The 14,107-nt window shown below is 48.4% G+C and overlaps 1 protein-coding gene across 1 annotated transcript; it reads right to left on the bottom strand.

Moving 5' to 3' along the window:
* Window positions 1–3,909: 3,909 nt before the first annotated feature.
* SPTSSB (serine palmitoyltransferase small subunit B) lies at window positions 3,910–13,903 on the bottom strand. The gene is made up of 2 exons (XM_058844066.1): window positions 13,428–13,903; window positions 3,910–5,256 (listed from the first exon to the last, which is right to left on the bottom strand). The coding sequence occupies exon 2, from the start codon at window positions 5,226–5,228 to the stop codon at window positions 4,992–4,994; it is 237 nt and encodes a 78-aa protein (XP_058700049.1). The 5' UTR covers window positions 5,229–5,256; window positions 13,428–13,903; the 3' UTR covers window positions 3,910–4,991.
* Window positions 13,904–14,107: the final 204 nt, after the last annotated feature.

The raw sequence follows: 14,107 nt of genomic DNA, 5'->3' as shown, positions 1-14,107 counted from the left end.
GCTGTTGCTCCCCATCTTTAATTACGGTGCTGCAATCCCATCCCATCCCAGCCCTTTCCATGCCAGGCTGCTTTATCCTGAGCCTGGCCTCACTTGTTTCCTGTCAAATTCTCAAATTCCCCAAGATGAACATTTTACCTGCATTTTCTCTCCCCTGTTCTCTTTTTTTTTTTTTTTTTAAAGTACCTAAAGCTCCTAAAAATTCAGAGTGTAACTCATCCTTGGGTATGACCTTGAAATAAAGAGATATTTCTGATTTACTCCACGATTACAAAGCAAAGATAGGAGCTGCCAGAAAAAATAACGGGAACAGCACCCTGGCTGCCAATGGATCTATTCCTGACCCTGCCACAATTTACTTTCATTTCCTCCCTCTTTGCTCAGTCATTGTAAGAAAAGCAAAATCTGCTTTGTGGGTTTTTTTTTTTTTATATGGACCAGATTTACCCTATTTTCTGTCATGTGGATGTTTCCCCTCTCCTCTTTGTCCTGGTTCCTGACTTTTCCCTCTTGCCTGAGCACATTCCAATGCAGAGTTTCTTATTTTAATGCAGAGATTCTTATTTTCATGCAGGGTGCATGGTTTTAATTTCACTTTTAAACCCAAACTAATCTGTGTTGGTAATTGATGAGGCCTATAACTTACATTAAACCACATAAAACAATTTCCATAGCCTGTTTTGAGCTTGGACCTCCTTATTCCAATAAAAAGGAGGCCGTGGTTATCCTGGCTGTACTGAAACCCCAGGATCAGCAGAGTTTATCAGCTCTTACCTGTCCTGATGGAGCAACTGCTGAAATAAGGGTGGAGCAGGCAGGGATGATGACAAGAGAGAATTCTTGGAGTTAATTCTGACCTCCACCCGTGAATCAGAGCCTTCCAGCCAGGGAGTTTCCATGGAAGTTGCCTGGAGATATTCCCAGGATTTGGGCTCCCCAAATCCAGACCAAAGATTGTTTATTGGAAGGAACATGAAGGACAAAGTTGATCGTGCTTTGAACCGAGGGCTTTGTTCAGTGCAGGCTGAATTTTCCTGCTGTGTGTGAGGACAGAGTGAAGAGGAACCCATTTCCTGATCCCTTCTCCTGATGGAACGATGGAACAAGCTCAGATCCAGCCTCTGGAGCACCTCAGGAGCCACCAGACCTCCCTTGTCAGCTCACAAACACCACATTTTCAGTTTCCTGGGATTATTTTCCCTGCACATTTCATTCATTTCAGCTCCTTGATTCCCTTGACTACAAGAATTCTGCAGCTGGGCTGCTTTGGGTGGTTTGATGTTGGATCTGAGAATCTGCACTTTGAGTCCAGCTTTGCTCCTGACTTCCCAATTTGTGGTAGGATTGCAGGATACAGCCTTGTTTGGTGTTTGAGGGAAAAATAATTGAAATTCTTTGGGTAGGGGTGAGAGGACAGGGCTGCTTTCACTGCATGAATATTGATCATTCTGTGTGATTAAGAGAAAGTTAATTATTCCAGGCTCTGTAATATTTCATTTGCAAATCTGCCTGTTCTGCTTTAATTTCAGTGCTCAGCCTGGCACGTGGCCACTTGTCCACGTCTGTGCCCTGGGGTGCAGCAATTCATCTGGGAGAATTGTCCCAATTTTTCCTCTCTCTGGTGCTGAATGATTGTAATTTGCTGTTTATGTGGTTCTGCTGACTCTTCTACACCTGCTGCGCTTCTTTTACCATGGCTTAAGCAATTGTTTGGATTTTTTCCCTTAACCTCTAAATAATTAGGGAATTAAATTTAAAAGTGGAGCATCTGAATTAAGAATTTTAGATTATGGCTGAATCACAATGATGGGAAAGCCTTAAAAGAAAAAGAAAAGAAAAAGAAAAAAAAACCCGAACTTTTTTAATATTTAAAAATTTCATAAGCACGGGAATTTTCCCTGGAATTCTGACTAAATTGGATCCTCAGACATGCAGGGGCACTGGTGGTGATCCTGATCCCTGTGTTCCCTGGGGAACAGCACTGAGGAAAAGATCTTTGGGAAGCTGTTTTTAATGGTTTTGGGGAAAAGCTGCCCGCAGGGGCTTGGGAGGAAAGTTCTGGAGGTTCATGGTCTGGGCACGTGGATGTGTTGTGGCCCTCAGTAATGGGTTTGGGAGCTGATCCATGAAATTGGCCAGGAAACCTTTATAGCAGGATAAATGTGAGCTCAAATGAGGTGAAATTAAGAAAATGAGTTTTAAACAAGAGGTGTATGGTGCTGGCCAGCTGAGCCCCAACATTTCTCATCCCTTAAATTAATGGGGCATTTGTACTTTCAGGGTCAATGCAGCTGGAATTGGATCATCTCCTGCTCTGCTTTTCTTCCTTTTTCACTGCTGGATTATTGGCTCTGTTTGCTCTTTTTATTTGGATTATTTTTGGTGTGAACACTTCCAGCTGCTGTGCTACAATTAGCCCAGTGGAGCAATTAACTACAATTAACATGGAGCTATAATGAAGCAGGAGAAAAGAGTCTTTCATAAAGAGCCTGACATCACAACCCTCACAGGAGAGCTGTCACCCATGTACTGGGCATACTGGTGTTACTGGGAGCTCCAAAATTCCACCCTCCCACCTTAGTGTGCAGCTGTGATCCCGTGGAATCCCATTGTCCAGGAATGGGTTTTTTTCCCCAGGGAAAAGGATTTCAGAGCTGGAACAGTTTCCTAGGATGTAATGTGGTCTCAAGCTGTCAGAAGTGTTATCTCACCTCCTCTGTCTTTTAGCTGGGCAAAAAAAAATTGCTTCTGTTCCCTGCTGAGTGCCAAAAATCCCTTGAAGTCTCCTGCTGGAACCCAGTGATTTGGAATATTAAGTAGGGAGAGTTATTCCAGCTTTTCTGGATGCAAGGAGAAGGGAAAAGGGCTGGGGAAATCTCAAAAGGTTTTTAGCAGAGATTGTTTTCAGCAGCTTCTTTCCTTCCTAGTAAATACCTCTTGCCTAAACCCTTTAAAATTTAGTAAAGAAGGTGAAGAATTCACACAAAAAAATGAGTTTTCACTCAGTTGAAACTGCAGGGACCCTCCCAGAAAGCAGCTGCTGCTGTTTCCTGCACCTCCCAAAGCCAAACCAAGGCAACAGGCACAACGAGGAAGAAAAGTGCTTTGCATGGATCCCACCATGGCAGGGCAATGGAAACCCTGAGCAAAGTCCTCTCCACGTTCTGTTTGCCAAATGAAAATCGGGTGTGTGCTCCTGGAGATAGGAGCTCCAACCTTTGCTTTCCTGAAAAAAAAACTTTTCCTTGTGCTCTGAAAGTTGACTTGGATGTCATGGGGAAGAAATCCACTTTTTAAGGAATTAAAAATGAAAGGGAACAGGACTGATGAGGAGCTGCCCTGGCACTCACACCATCAGTATTATCTAGATGAGCAGAATCTTTGGAGATACAATTAATCCCACTTGGAGATAGAATTGATACCAACTTGCCAAGTAAATATTCTCAATTTTTCACCTCCAGTGATGGGATTATAACTTCTAGTCTGTTTTACAGACACTTTTAAGAGGAATTGTGGCAGGTTTTGCCATTTTTCACCTCCTGCAGTGCTGTGTTCATTACTCGAGGTGTGATTACAGCTTGGCACCTCGTATTTGCAGGTTACCAACTGTGATAAACTGTCAGGACAGCTCCTGCTGGAGCCCAAACATCTCAGCTGAGCCCTCAGCACACTCAGGTATTTCTTAATCCCTCAATCTGAAGCAGATCAGAGGTTCTTTTTTCCCTCCAGTAACAGGAGAGGTCTTGGCTTAGAATTCACCCCAAATCCATTTAAAGGATTCTCAAACCTTGCCCCAAAACATTCAGCACAAAATAATCCGTCTGCCACGGTGCCAGCCTGGCCCACACACATCCAGAATATTTATGAATGAGTGGAAAACACAGGAGAGCTGAGTCACACAGCCAGAAGTCGTTTCTGAAGAATAAAATTTTATTTCTTTTGGCTGAAAAAACTGCATACACATGTTCAGATCTGGGCAACCTTCACCACATGTCTTCGTTTCCAAACCAACTTGTGCTTTGAAGCATGCAGGACCCCACTGCAGCTTGAGAAAGAAGTTAAGAGGGTTTTTTATTTTTTTGTTTTGTTTGTTTTTTTTAAATCTAGAACTGTGCAAACATCATTTGAAAGCTATTTACATTTTGCACCTCTCACTTCTACTAACAGGAGCATCAGCTGGTAGAGACGTGCAGTGTGCAGCTGTAATTTATGATTTGGCATCCACCTTTGATTTGTGTCGAATGAAAACCGAACAAACCTCCCATTGTTCCAAAACCTCCCCACGGGCAATGGTAATAAATCTAATTTCTTCTTTGTAAAGGAGATCTCTTTAAGCCTTCCCTGCAGGTATTAAAATATTATTTCCACTCTGGATCCTCTTCCCCTGGTGCTGGTGAGTGGGAGCAGCAAGAAAAGATTTTGATTTTCATCAGAGAAGGCAGGAGGGCACCGAGACAGAGCAGGGCTGCTTCTTCCTGTCATCCTCACTAAACTGCAAGATGAGGTGGAGAATTTTTTTTCCAAAAGAAAATATTTTAGACCATCTGATGCAGAAAGTTGGATGTGAAAAAAGCTGGATTTAAGTTCATCCTCCTGTTGCTTTCTCTTCCAAGTTCCTCTCCCATCCATGAAAGCCTGGAATCAGCCAGACAGGAGCACTCCAATCCTGCGGGATATCCTCATTTTCTATCTCCTCTAGCCTGCCCACAGGACTGTGCTGGTAGAACTTTGGGTGTGATGAGCCACCAAAAGTCTCACCAGAGTGGTTGGATGAGGCTGCTGGGGGTGGGAGCTGCCGGGATCCTTGGATCCTGTGCCATTCCAGCGGCCGTGTCCCATTCCCAGAGTGTCCATGGAAGGGGGGCTGTGCTCGGTGCCTCGCTCTGCTCTCCAGCCCCGGAGGTGAAGCAAGCAGGGTTTTCCCAAGAGCCAAACTGGAACACAAACATTTCACAAAGCTGCGAGAGCTGCCGGGCCCTGCTGGCTCCGGCTCAGTTCAGCACCGCGCTCTCGGGCTGGGAGCCGAAAATCTGGGAGAAGAATTCCAAGGCCAGGCGGACGTGGATGGGCACGAAGACGTAGGCAGTGTACACCACCATGGCCAGCACGGTGACGGTGATGGTGTGGAACATGGACTGCTCCCAGGGCTCCAGCACGTAGCTGCACGTCACCAGCTGGTACTGGTAGTACAGCCAGTACAGGTAGTCCTTCACCCTCTTCACGTCCATCTTCAGCTCCACAGGGGTTGGAGAGCACCTGGAATGACAGGGAAATTGGGATTACAGCTGGGATATCCCATGGAATCGCTACACAAACTCGTTTTCTGCAGCTGCTGCTCAGTTACTGGAGCTGTCTCAGCTCAGTGGCCATTCCCACTTCCCAGAAAAGCTGTGGCTGCTCCATCCCTGGAAGTGTCCAGGGCCAGGTTGGAGCAAGCTGGGATAGTGGAAGGTGTTCCTGCCCATGGCAGGTGTGGAACTGGATGATTAAACTCCCTTCCCACCCAAACCTTCCTCTGATTCTATCGATTCCCACGTTCCAAGAGTCTTTTCCTATCCATTCCCTGTGGAAATCAGGGAAAGAGGCTTGTAAAAAGAATGGCTTTGGGCCAGCTTCTATAAATATTCCACAAATTCCATGTATGCCCTGGAATAAAGATGAGATTTAAAACAACTGCTCTGTAAAAACTCCTCTGCTTACTTTTGATAATCATTTTTATTGTTCTGCAATTGTTGGGAATAAAGAGAAGCCAAGTTATGAAAGAGAGAGGGAGGAGAAAAGTAATCTCCGATTGCAGAAGGATTTTTTTGCAGCTCATTCCAAAGAAATCAAAAACATTACAGATTAAAAGAGTATTTAATGGAAATTACCAGTCTAGGAAAGATTTTCCTCTTGAGTAATACCTTTATTCATTCATTGTTCCCAGCTCCACTTGGAAAAGAGAAGGGCTGAGCAAGAATTAAATAGGAAATAGGGTTTTCTTCCACTGTTCATTTTTAAATGTGTTTTTTGGCATTGGAAACAATCTTTAAATGCAGGCTAAAAGCATCTCTTTAGAGAAAATAGAATGATAAGAAAGTGTACAAGGCTTTACAGAGGGATTCTGTTATTTTGGGGTTTAAGGGTGTTCCAAGCACATCAGTCCATAGGGAATTCATCAAATTTCCCTGCTGGAAAACCTCCCAATGCTCCATTTTCTTCTACACTTGTGCTGCCTAAAATGCCAGAACAAAGAGGCTTGGACACATCACATCCCTCCAGTCGGAATTTGGGGCAACAGAACTTTGCTCTCCCTCAAAGCAGCAAATCCTGAAGTGGCACTGGGAAATTTGCAGCCTGGGATTAAAGCAACGATGGGCCACGGATGGAGGTCAAAAATATTCCAATATTCCATTGGAATTCAATTCAAATGGTTTCCTGCTCTGTTCTGGGGGCATGTGGGATTTACCAAAGGGAAGTTTCTCCCCTCTAATTCTCCCAAAGCATTTCCTTCATTTCTATCTTCCCATATTTCCTAGACAAGAAATTTTCTACAACACTTTTGGGGTACGGATCAACATGTGAGATTTAGCAGTGGCTGTCTCTGTGATCAGCTTCTCTTGCAGGAGCTTTTTCTTGGGGAAAAAGGCACCGCTGCTCTCTGGGCAGGCATGAATCATTTCACATCATTTGTTTGAAGGCAGAACTCCAGAGAGAGAGGCCTTAAAGCCTTGGAAATATTGCAAAGCCTTCAATAAAAGTGGCCCAGCTGGAAAAGTGGCACTCCCTGCCAGCCAAAAGGGTCTCTGGGCTTCCTGCAAAAAGAGGAGGTGAAGTGCAGTGAGGAGGAGGAGGGGAAGGGGAAGGGGAAGGAGAAGGAGAAGGAGAAGGAGAAGGAGAAGGAGAAGGAGAAGGAGAAGGAGAAGGAGAAGGAGAAGGAGAAGGAGAAGGAGAAGGAGAAGGAGAAGGAGAAGGAGAAGGAGAAGGAGAAGGAGAAGGAGAAGGAGAAGGAGAAGGAGAAGGAGAAGGAGAAGGAGAAGGAGAAGGAGAAGAAAGGGAAGGAGAAGAAAAGGAAGGAGAAGGAAGGAGAGGAGAAGGGCCCTCTCACACTCTCCAGGATTATGGGATTTACACTGGGGTTATGGCTGTGCTGGTTAAACTCATCCCTTCCGTGGGAAAATCCCTGCTAATCCCGACCCCTGCCCGAGGAGCTCCAAGGCTGGAGAGCACTGCTGGGGGTGTTTGAGGCTCTGAGTGACCAGAGGGGCACAGACTCCCTGCTTCTCCATCCAGAGCTGGTTAGGCACAGCCAAAGGCAGGGAAAACATCCCCAAGGTTGATTTTAGTGATATTCCAGGCTGCAGCCTCACCATCATCACTTGGAGGGCCACATGAATAAAGGATGAGGCAGTTAAAATGATGAGCAGCCCTTTGGATTTCACCAAAGCCCCTGGCACCCTTTTTCCAGCCTGGGGATTGCATTTCCCTGCAGCTCTGGCACAGCCTGGCTTTCTTTGGTTTCCCCAGCTCCCAGGGCAAGGGAGTAATTCCATCCCCAGGCACTCAGACATTCTGGAATTGCAGGAGGAACACGAGCTGCCTTCATGCTCTGTGGTCTCCTAATGAATGATGGAGGTTGGGATAAGTAAAAGGCAAAAAGCAAATTACAGTCCGTGCCCTCACCACCGCCACGCTTCCCCTGCATCTCATCCAGCCTGAGACTGCCTCGGGAGCTGTGCAGGGATAACAACTCCAGCTGCATAATTTAGAGAGGAAAACCCAGGAGGGCAAGGGGAAAAAAGCCATTTTAAAGCAGCTGCTGAGGCAGTGAGAGACAAGGCTCCCCCGTGGCCCTGTCACACAAATCCCCAGGGGAAGGGACAGTTCACATCCCTTTGGGCCCATTCTGAGGAATGAGGAGAAGCCCAAACCCCCACACCTCCAGAGGTCTGTGGCTGCTTTACCACCCAAATTAATTGTAGCAGCAATCAAAGGGAATAGCAGATTACTTAGGCGAACTTTGGAGGCTAAAAAATCTGTATTTTAAACAGGATTCATCCTAGAGAGGCTTCACTTCCACGAATGTGTTTTATTCTATTACAGCTGGCACTCCCACTTAAAAGGGCCCTGAGTTATTCTCTCATCAGTTCCCACTATTCCAGAGAAGGAGATAATTTGTTCTTATGCAATTTTAACTTAACATTCATTTGTCTACAAATTTGGATTTAAACATTCAGTGGTGTTGGGGAAATGCCTTTCTGTTTAGAGGCCACGGGACTGTTACAGCCAGCTATGAAGAGAATTCAGCTCCTGTTAAGCAATATTCAGATTATTTTCAGCAATTGCACCTCCAAGAGAAAAAAAAATGCAAGAAGAGAAACCTGCAAAGCAGCTTTTAGTGTTTTAAGTGGCTGCCTGATTCTCTTGCTTGTTGACACATGTCTCTGATTAGGGCAGCTGAAAAGATAAATCATCGTCCAAATATCAAGGTTTCATTCCAGAGCATGCCAAATCTCCCAAATTTCTGTACTAATGACCTTATTTTCCTGAGTCAGAGCTAGCTGGGAGTTAGAAGATGCCAGTGTTAGGTTCTTTAATGTGTAAGTTCTGCTCTGAGCAGGAGAGATTTGGGAAATTTTGGTCACATTTTCAATCTGCAACTTTGACCCGTGGCCGGACAGCTCCTGCTGGGAAATTCCTGTGGAAAGAAACATTCCTGCAGGGGAACTGGGAGAGACTGGTTTTGCAAAGAATGCTTGAAAACCACTTTATGCCCTCAGCAGGAGCGGTTGGTCGAGTTACACGTACAGGGGAAAAAGAGTTTCCAACAAAAATTCAGGAGAAGTTCATCTGGAGTGGGGAAAAACAAAGCCTGGAGCTGGAAATGCCCTCATGATCACTCAACAGGTGATCTCTGCTGCTTTGAATGGAAAATAGGGATGAGATGAGAAATAAAAGCATCAAACAACCAATTCATCCCCAAAATATGAATATTTAATTGGCTAAAAATGGCCATTTGCTGAATAATCACTGGGACAGCCCAGCAGCAAGAGTGGATGGGGTTTGCAGCATCCTGAGGGAATCCTCTTGTGCTGGAGCTTAAATAAAATCCTTCCACAAGTTCCTGAGGGGGTTTCCAGTCCCAGAACCCCTGAGCACCCACATGTAGGCAGGTGCAACCAGGCAAAGTACCAGAAAGAATTTAAAGTTGTCTGATCTGTAAATAATTTTGGATATTAGAAGCTAAATGGGCAATCACCTCCTTGGGGTTGAAATGGGAATCCCATCTGCAAGTTAGTGATGTGGAACTGCTCTAATTTGTAACTTAGACATGCTGTAAGATGGGTTTGTTCTGTGGAATATCCTGATTTATCCAAGGCACCAGGCTTGTCCCTCTGAATGCTGCCATGATTCTGGGTTTGCCCAGTGGTTTTATGCAGGCTGACACCTCCAAGAGCAAACAGAACCAGGAAGGGATTCCCATTCCCATTCCCATTCCCATTCCCAGCCCATCAAAACCTTTCCTTTCATGTTTTATTCAGTGAGCACCGAGCACGGTGTACAAGGAATGAAATGATCAGCAGCTGGGCAGAAATTGAGATGAGGCAGCAGATTCCAGGGAATCCGGAATCTTTTACATCCCAGCACTTCCTGGAAACACCACCTCAGCCTGCTCCAGAGAATCCACATCCCAGCATTTCCTGGGAACACACCTCAGCCTGCTCCAGGGAATCCTCATCCCAGCATTTCCTGGGAGCACCCCTCAGCCTGCTCCAGAGAATCCTCATCCCAACATTTCCTCGGAGCACAGCTCAGCCTGCTCCAGGGAATCCATATCCCAGCATTTCCTGGGAGCACACCTCAGCCTGCTCCAGGGAATCCTCATCCCAGCATTTCCTGGGAACACACCTCAGCCTGCTCCATTGAATCCTCATCCCAGCATTTCCTGGGAACACAGCTCAGCCTGCTCCAGGGAATCCTCATCCCAGCATTTCCTGGGAACACAGCTCAGCCTGCTCCAGGGAATCCTCATCCCAGCATTTCCTGGGAGCACAGCTCAGCCTGCTCCAGGGAATCCTCATCCCAGCATTTCCTGGGAACACATCTCAGCCTGCTCCATTGAATCCTCATCCCAGCATTTCCTGGGAGCACATCTCAGCCTGCTCCAGAGAATCCTCATCCCAGCATTTCCTGGGAACACCCCTCAGCCTGCTCCAGGGAATCCATATCCCAGCATTTCCTGGGAGCACATCTCAGCCTGCTCCATTGAATCCATATCCCAGCATTTCCTGGGAACACCCCTCAGCCCATTCCTCTGCGCATCCCCACGGCTCCGATCCCGCACGGAGCGTGTCCATGGAGCAGCAGCTGAGCCTGGAGAGCTCCTTCCCCTCCTGGCAAGCAGAGCCCTCAGGTTCCTGCAGCACTCCCACGTGGATCTTTAAATTTAACCTCCAGCTTGTTCTCCCAGGGAGGAAATTCCAGATGGAATGGGAGGGAGAAGAGCAGCAACAATCCCAGCACAGCTCCTGCTGCAGACACCTCAAAAACCACCTTGTCTTGCAGATTTGAATAAATAACCACTCCTGGAATTCTGGAGTGCACAGCAGAGTGAAGCAATCCTGCACCTTTACCATCCATTCCAGAGCTCCAGGAAATGTAAATCCCTTCCATATGTCCTGGGATGAGGTTCTGAGCTGGGGAGATCGTGGTGCTCTACATGACTCAGCCATTCTGCATGGGGTGAAAATGCTTTGGCTGAGCCTCTGGGGTTTGCTGGGATAAAAATCTTCCAGGAGTGGAAGGACTAAGGCAGAAAGAGGAATGGTGTTTCCAGCCCTGCTTCTGTTTTACCTGGCTCAGGAGAATTAATTCCAGCATCTTCCTAATCTTTAACCCCAGCTTCCTTCCCACAGGTGCTATTTTGGTTCTTTCAGATGTTGCATAATGCACACAAGGCCCAGGACCTTTCCCTGTGCAGGAAGACTTCCTTTTACCTCTGGAACCTCAGACCCCTCCTCGAGGGGCAGTGCCACACCTGCACAAAGTCTGACCCGACTTCCTCATCTCCAGCTGAACCCTGATCCATGTGTGTGCTCCTCCTGCAGCGATTCCAGGCTCCCAACCTGGGGTTTGGTGCTGGAATTCAGCTGCATCTCTGCCTGGAGCATGAGGATTCCTGTCAGCCTGCCTCTCCAGCTGCATGGGACAGCAGCCAGAGTGCTGCTGGGTTTTCTCCTTCAGCTCAGTTCAGTTCACAGATGGAGTTTACCATGACCTACAATATGTGGAAAAGTCCTTTCAAATGAGACCCACACGTTTGTGACCCTCAGGAAAGCAGAGCTTGACCTGCAGCACCCACAGGGATCTCATTTGGAGAGAGGCTTCTCTTTTCTTCTGAAAGCAGCTGAACTTGGCACTGATTTCATGCCTCAGCTACCCCCAGCAAAGCCACAGCTCTAAAGAACTCAGCTGCCCCCAACTTTGCAGCCTGGCTGATTTATCAGTGCCCAATCCCATCCTTAGGCACAGGGGAAGGAGAAGATGCAGCTCCTCTGTTAGAACAACATTCCTGGAGCAGCTCTGTCCCATTTTCTTCCAAGGCCAAATTAATTTTTCAACAATTTTCCTGTTCTTCCCTCCCTTGAAGTTTCCTCGGTTGTTTCCTTACATAACCAGCTGCTCCTTGCAGTTTGGGAACAGATCCCTTCCTTTCCAGCTTTCCTGGGCTGAGCTTGGTTTGGGCTCTGGGTCCTCCCCCTGTGCCAGGATTTGTACCTTGGAGCAGCTCTGCCAGAGAAAATGGGGAAAATGTAATTTCCCAGGGAAAGGGAAACCTTTCCCTCTGTTTTGAGTGTAAACATAATTTAGGAACGTGGGTTTGAACAGAACTATTCCCAACCAAAACCTCAAGTTTGGGACCAGAGAGCATCACCAGCTTTAAATTGCAAACACTTAAAAATGGAGAGTTCTCAAAGAACTGTTCTAGGAGTATCTCAGGGGGGTTTTGCATTTGCTCCTGGTGACAAACCTCAGTTCCTTGTGAGATTTGGGACATCATCTACATCCTTTGAAGGCTTTCAAGTTCAGGAGGTTGTGTAAACACATCAACCTATCAACAAAATAACCGAGATGTCTGGGCTCTAAAATAAGATTTACTTTCTGTTGTAGCCCCTGTTTTATTCAGACATCTTTGCTTTGCTCTGAGTCATTTCTGAGGCAGCTGAAAGTAACAGCTTGGGTTGTGTGCAACGTGAGGAGGTGAATATTGTCACAGCTATGACAGGTATCAGTGGAAAATGGGTCCAAGCTCTTGTGCAAGTGCATCTCCCCTGAGATCTCATCAAAGGCAGCAGAGTTGCACCACTCCAGTCACTGCTCCGAGAGGGGAAAAGCAAAACTGGAGTGAGATTCTTGCAACAGATAAGAAATTAAAAAGGAGATGCACTCTTTTCACAGCTTTAACCCCATCTGTGCAGCAGGGAACAGGTTCCTTTGCAGGCCACTTCCCCGCTGTGAGCAAACAGGTTTGGACACACAAAGCTGTTGACATCCATAAAACAAATGGAAAGCTCCATAAAATGTGTCTTGGCAGGACCCAGAGCAGAGCCCTGGCTGCCTCTGAGCCAGCTGGAGCTGTGTGTCCTGCAGCACCCGTGCTGGATGCTTTTTGGGCACAGAGGGGTGGGACATTGCCGTGGGACCAAGCTGCTCCCCAGGCAGCGTTTCAGCATCTCCCATTCCTGCTGGAATAACCTCCATGCTCCATGCACAGCTCCCCTGCTTCTCTCCACTAAACCTGCACCAGAAATCACTCCAAGCACTCATGGAATTGCTCCCAAGACACAGTTATTTGTACTACACTCGTGATGTTCGCAAGAGAAATAAAACCAAGCACCCCAATTCCTAAAGCGTTAAAATCCACATTAAAATCCCCTCGAAATGCCTTGTGCTTACTAAGCAGAGCCAAAACATTTATTGCAGGGATTCTCCTCCATATTATCCAAGGTTTATCCAACAGGGAAGGCAGGACTTGCACCTGCTTCCCACTGAGGGCATCCACCAGAGACTCTAAGAAAGCCAAGGAGGAGAAATCCTCCAGCGATGAGCGTTCCCAGCACACGGTGTGAGCAGCACCTTCCCTCCTCCATCACCCCCCACCTATCGCAGCCTTTCACTCCTGCCTGTTTGCCTCGATTTTCGGGAATCCCTAAGGCAAACCATCACCTGGCAAACCAGACCGCAGGGCTGCAGCAACAAGTCCCGGGATGGCTTGGAAGGGACCCCAAAGCTCATCTCATGCCATCCCTTGGAGGGGACACCTCGAAGCCCTCGCTGGAGGCTGCAGGTGCGGCTGGAACGCCAGCAGCTCCCGTGAGGAAGGCACAGCCCAGCAACCCCCGCAGGTTCTGCCAGCCCCGCTCCCGGGCCTTCCCCCCGCTCCTTACCGAGCCGCCGGGGACTCGCCGTGGCAGCGGCCGCGCTCGCCAAGGTCACCGGTCCCTGCCCGGGGGATGCTCCGGGATGCGACGGCCTTGGGCGAACCGAGCGGGGAACGAGCGCCGGCACCGGGATCACCGGGATGCGGGAATGCCGTGATACGGGAACGCCGGGCTGCAGGAGCACCGGGCTGCAGGAGCACCGGGCTGCAGGAGCACCGGGATGCGGGATCACCGGGATGCGGGATCACCGGGCTGCAGGATCACCGGGATGCAGGATCACCGGGCTGCAGGATCACCGGGATGCGGGATCACCGGGCTGCAGGATCACCGGGATGCAGGATCACCGGGCTGCGGGATCACCGGCATGCGGGATCACCGGGATGCGGGATCACCGGGATGCGGCGGCTCACCGCGGCCCCGCGCCTCCCATCACCTCCGCTCCGCGCACCGCAGCTCCGCAGCCCGGCGCTGCCCGCGCTTAAATCCCCACCTTTCCCCCTCCCTGTTTCCCTCCTCCCCCGTTCCTCACCTCCCGCCCGCTCTCTCCTGTGGCCGCGGCCCCGGGCCGGTCCCTCCGCCCCGCCCGCTGCCGCAGCCGCTGCGCCGGGAGCGGGGGAGGAGGAGCGGCGGAGCCGGGCTCGGGGAAACCCGTGGGATGGAGCTGGCTGGCACCTCCGGGACGCCAG

The sequence above is a fragment of the Poecile atricapillus genome, chromosome 8 (genome assembly GCF_030490865.1).
Source record: "Poecile atricapillus isolate bPoeAtr1 chromosome 8, bPoeAtr1.hap1, whole genome shotgun sequence".
Lineage (NCBI taxonomy): Eukaryota > Metazoa > Chordata > Aves > Passeriformes > Paridae > Poecile > Poecile atricapillus.
Note: the sequence above shows the minus strand (reverse complement) of the source record. Positions and strands in the feature narration are given on the sequence as shown.

Bases quoted from the DNA above. Each gene is read 5' to 3' on its own strand.
- SPTSSB (XM_058844066.1), bottom strand. From the start codon at position 5,228: ATGGACGTGAAGAGGGTGAAGGACTACCTGTACTGGCTGTACTACCAG.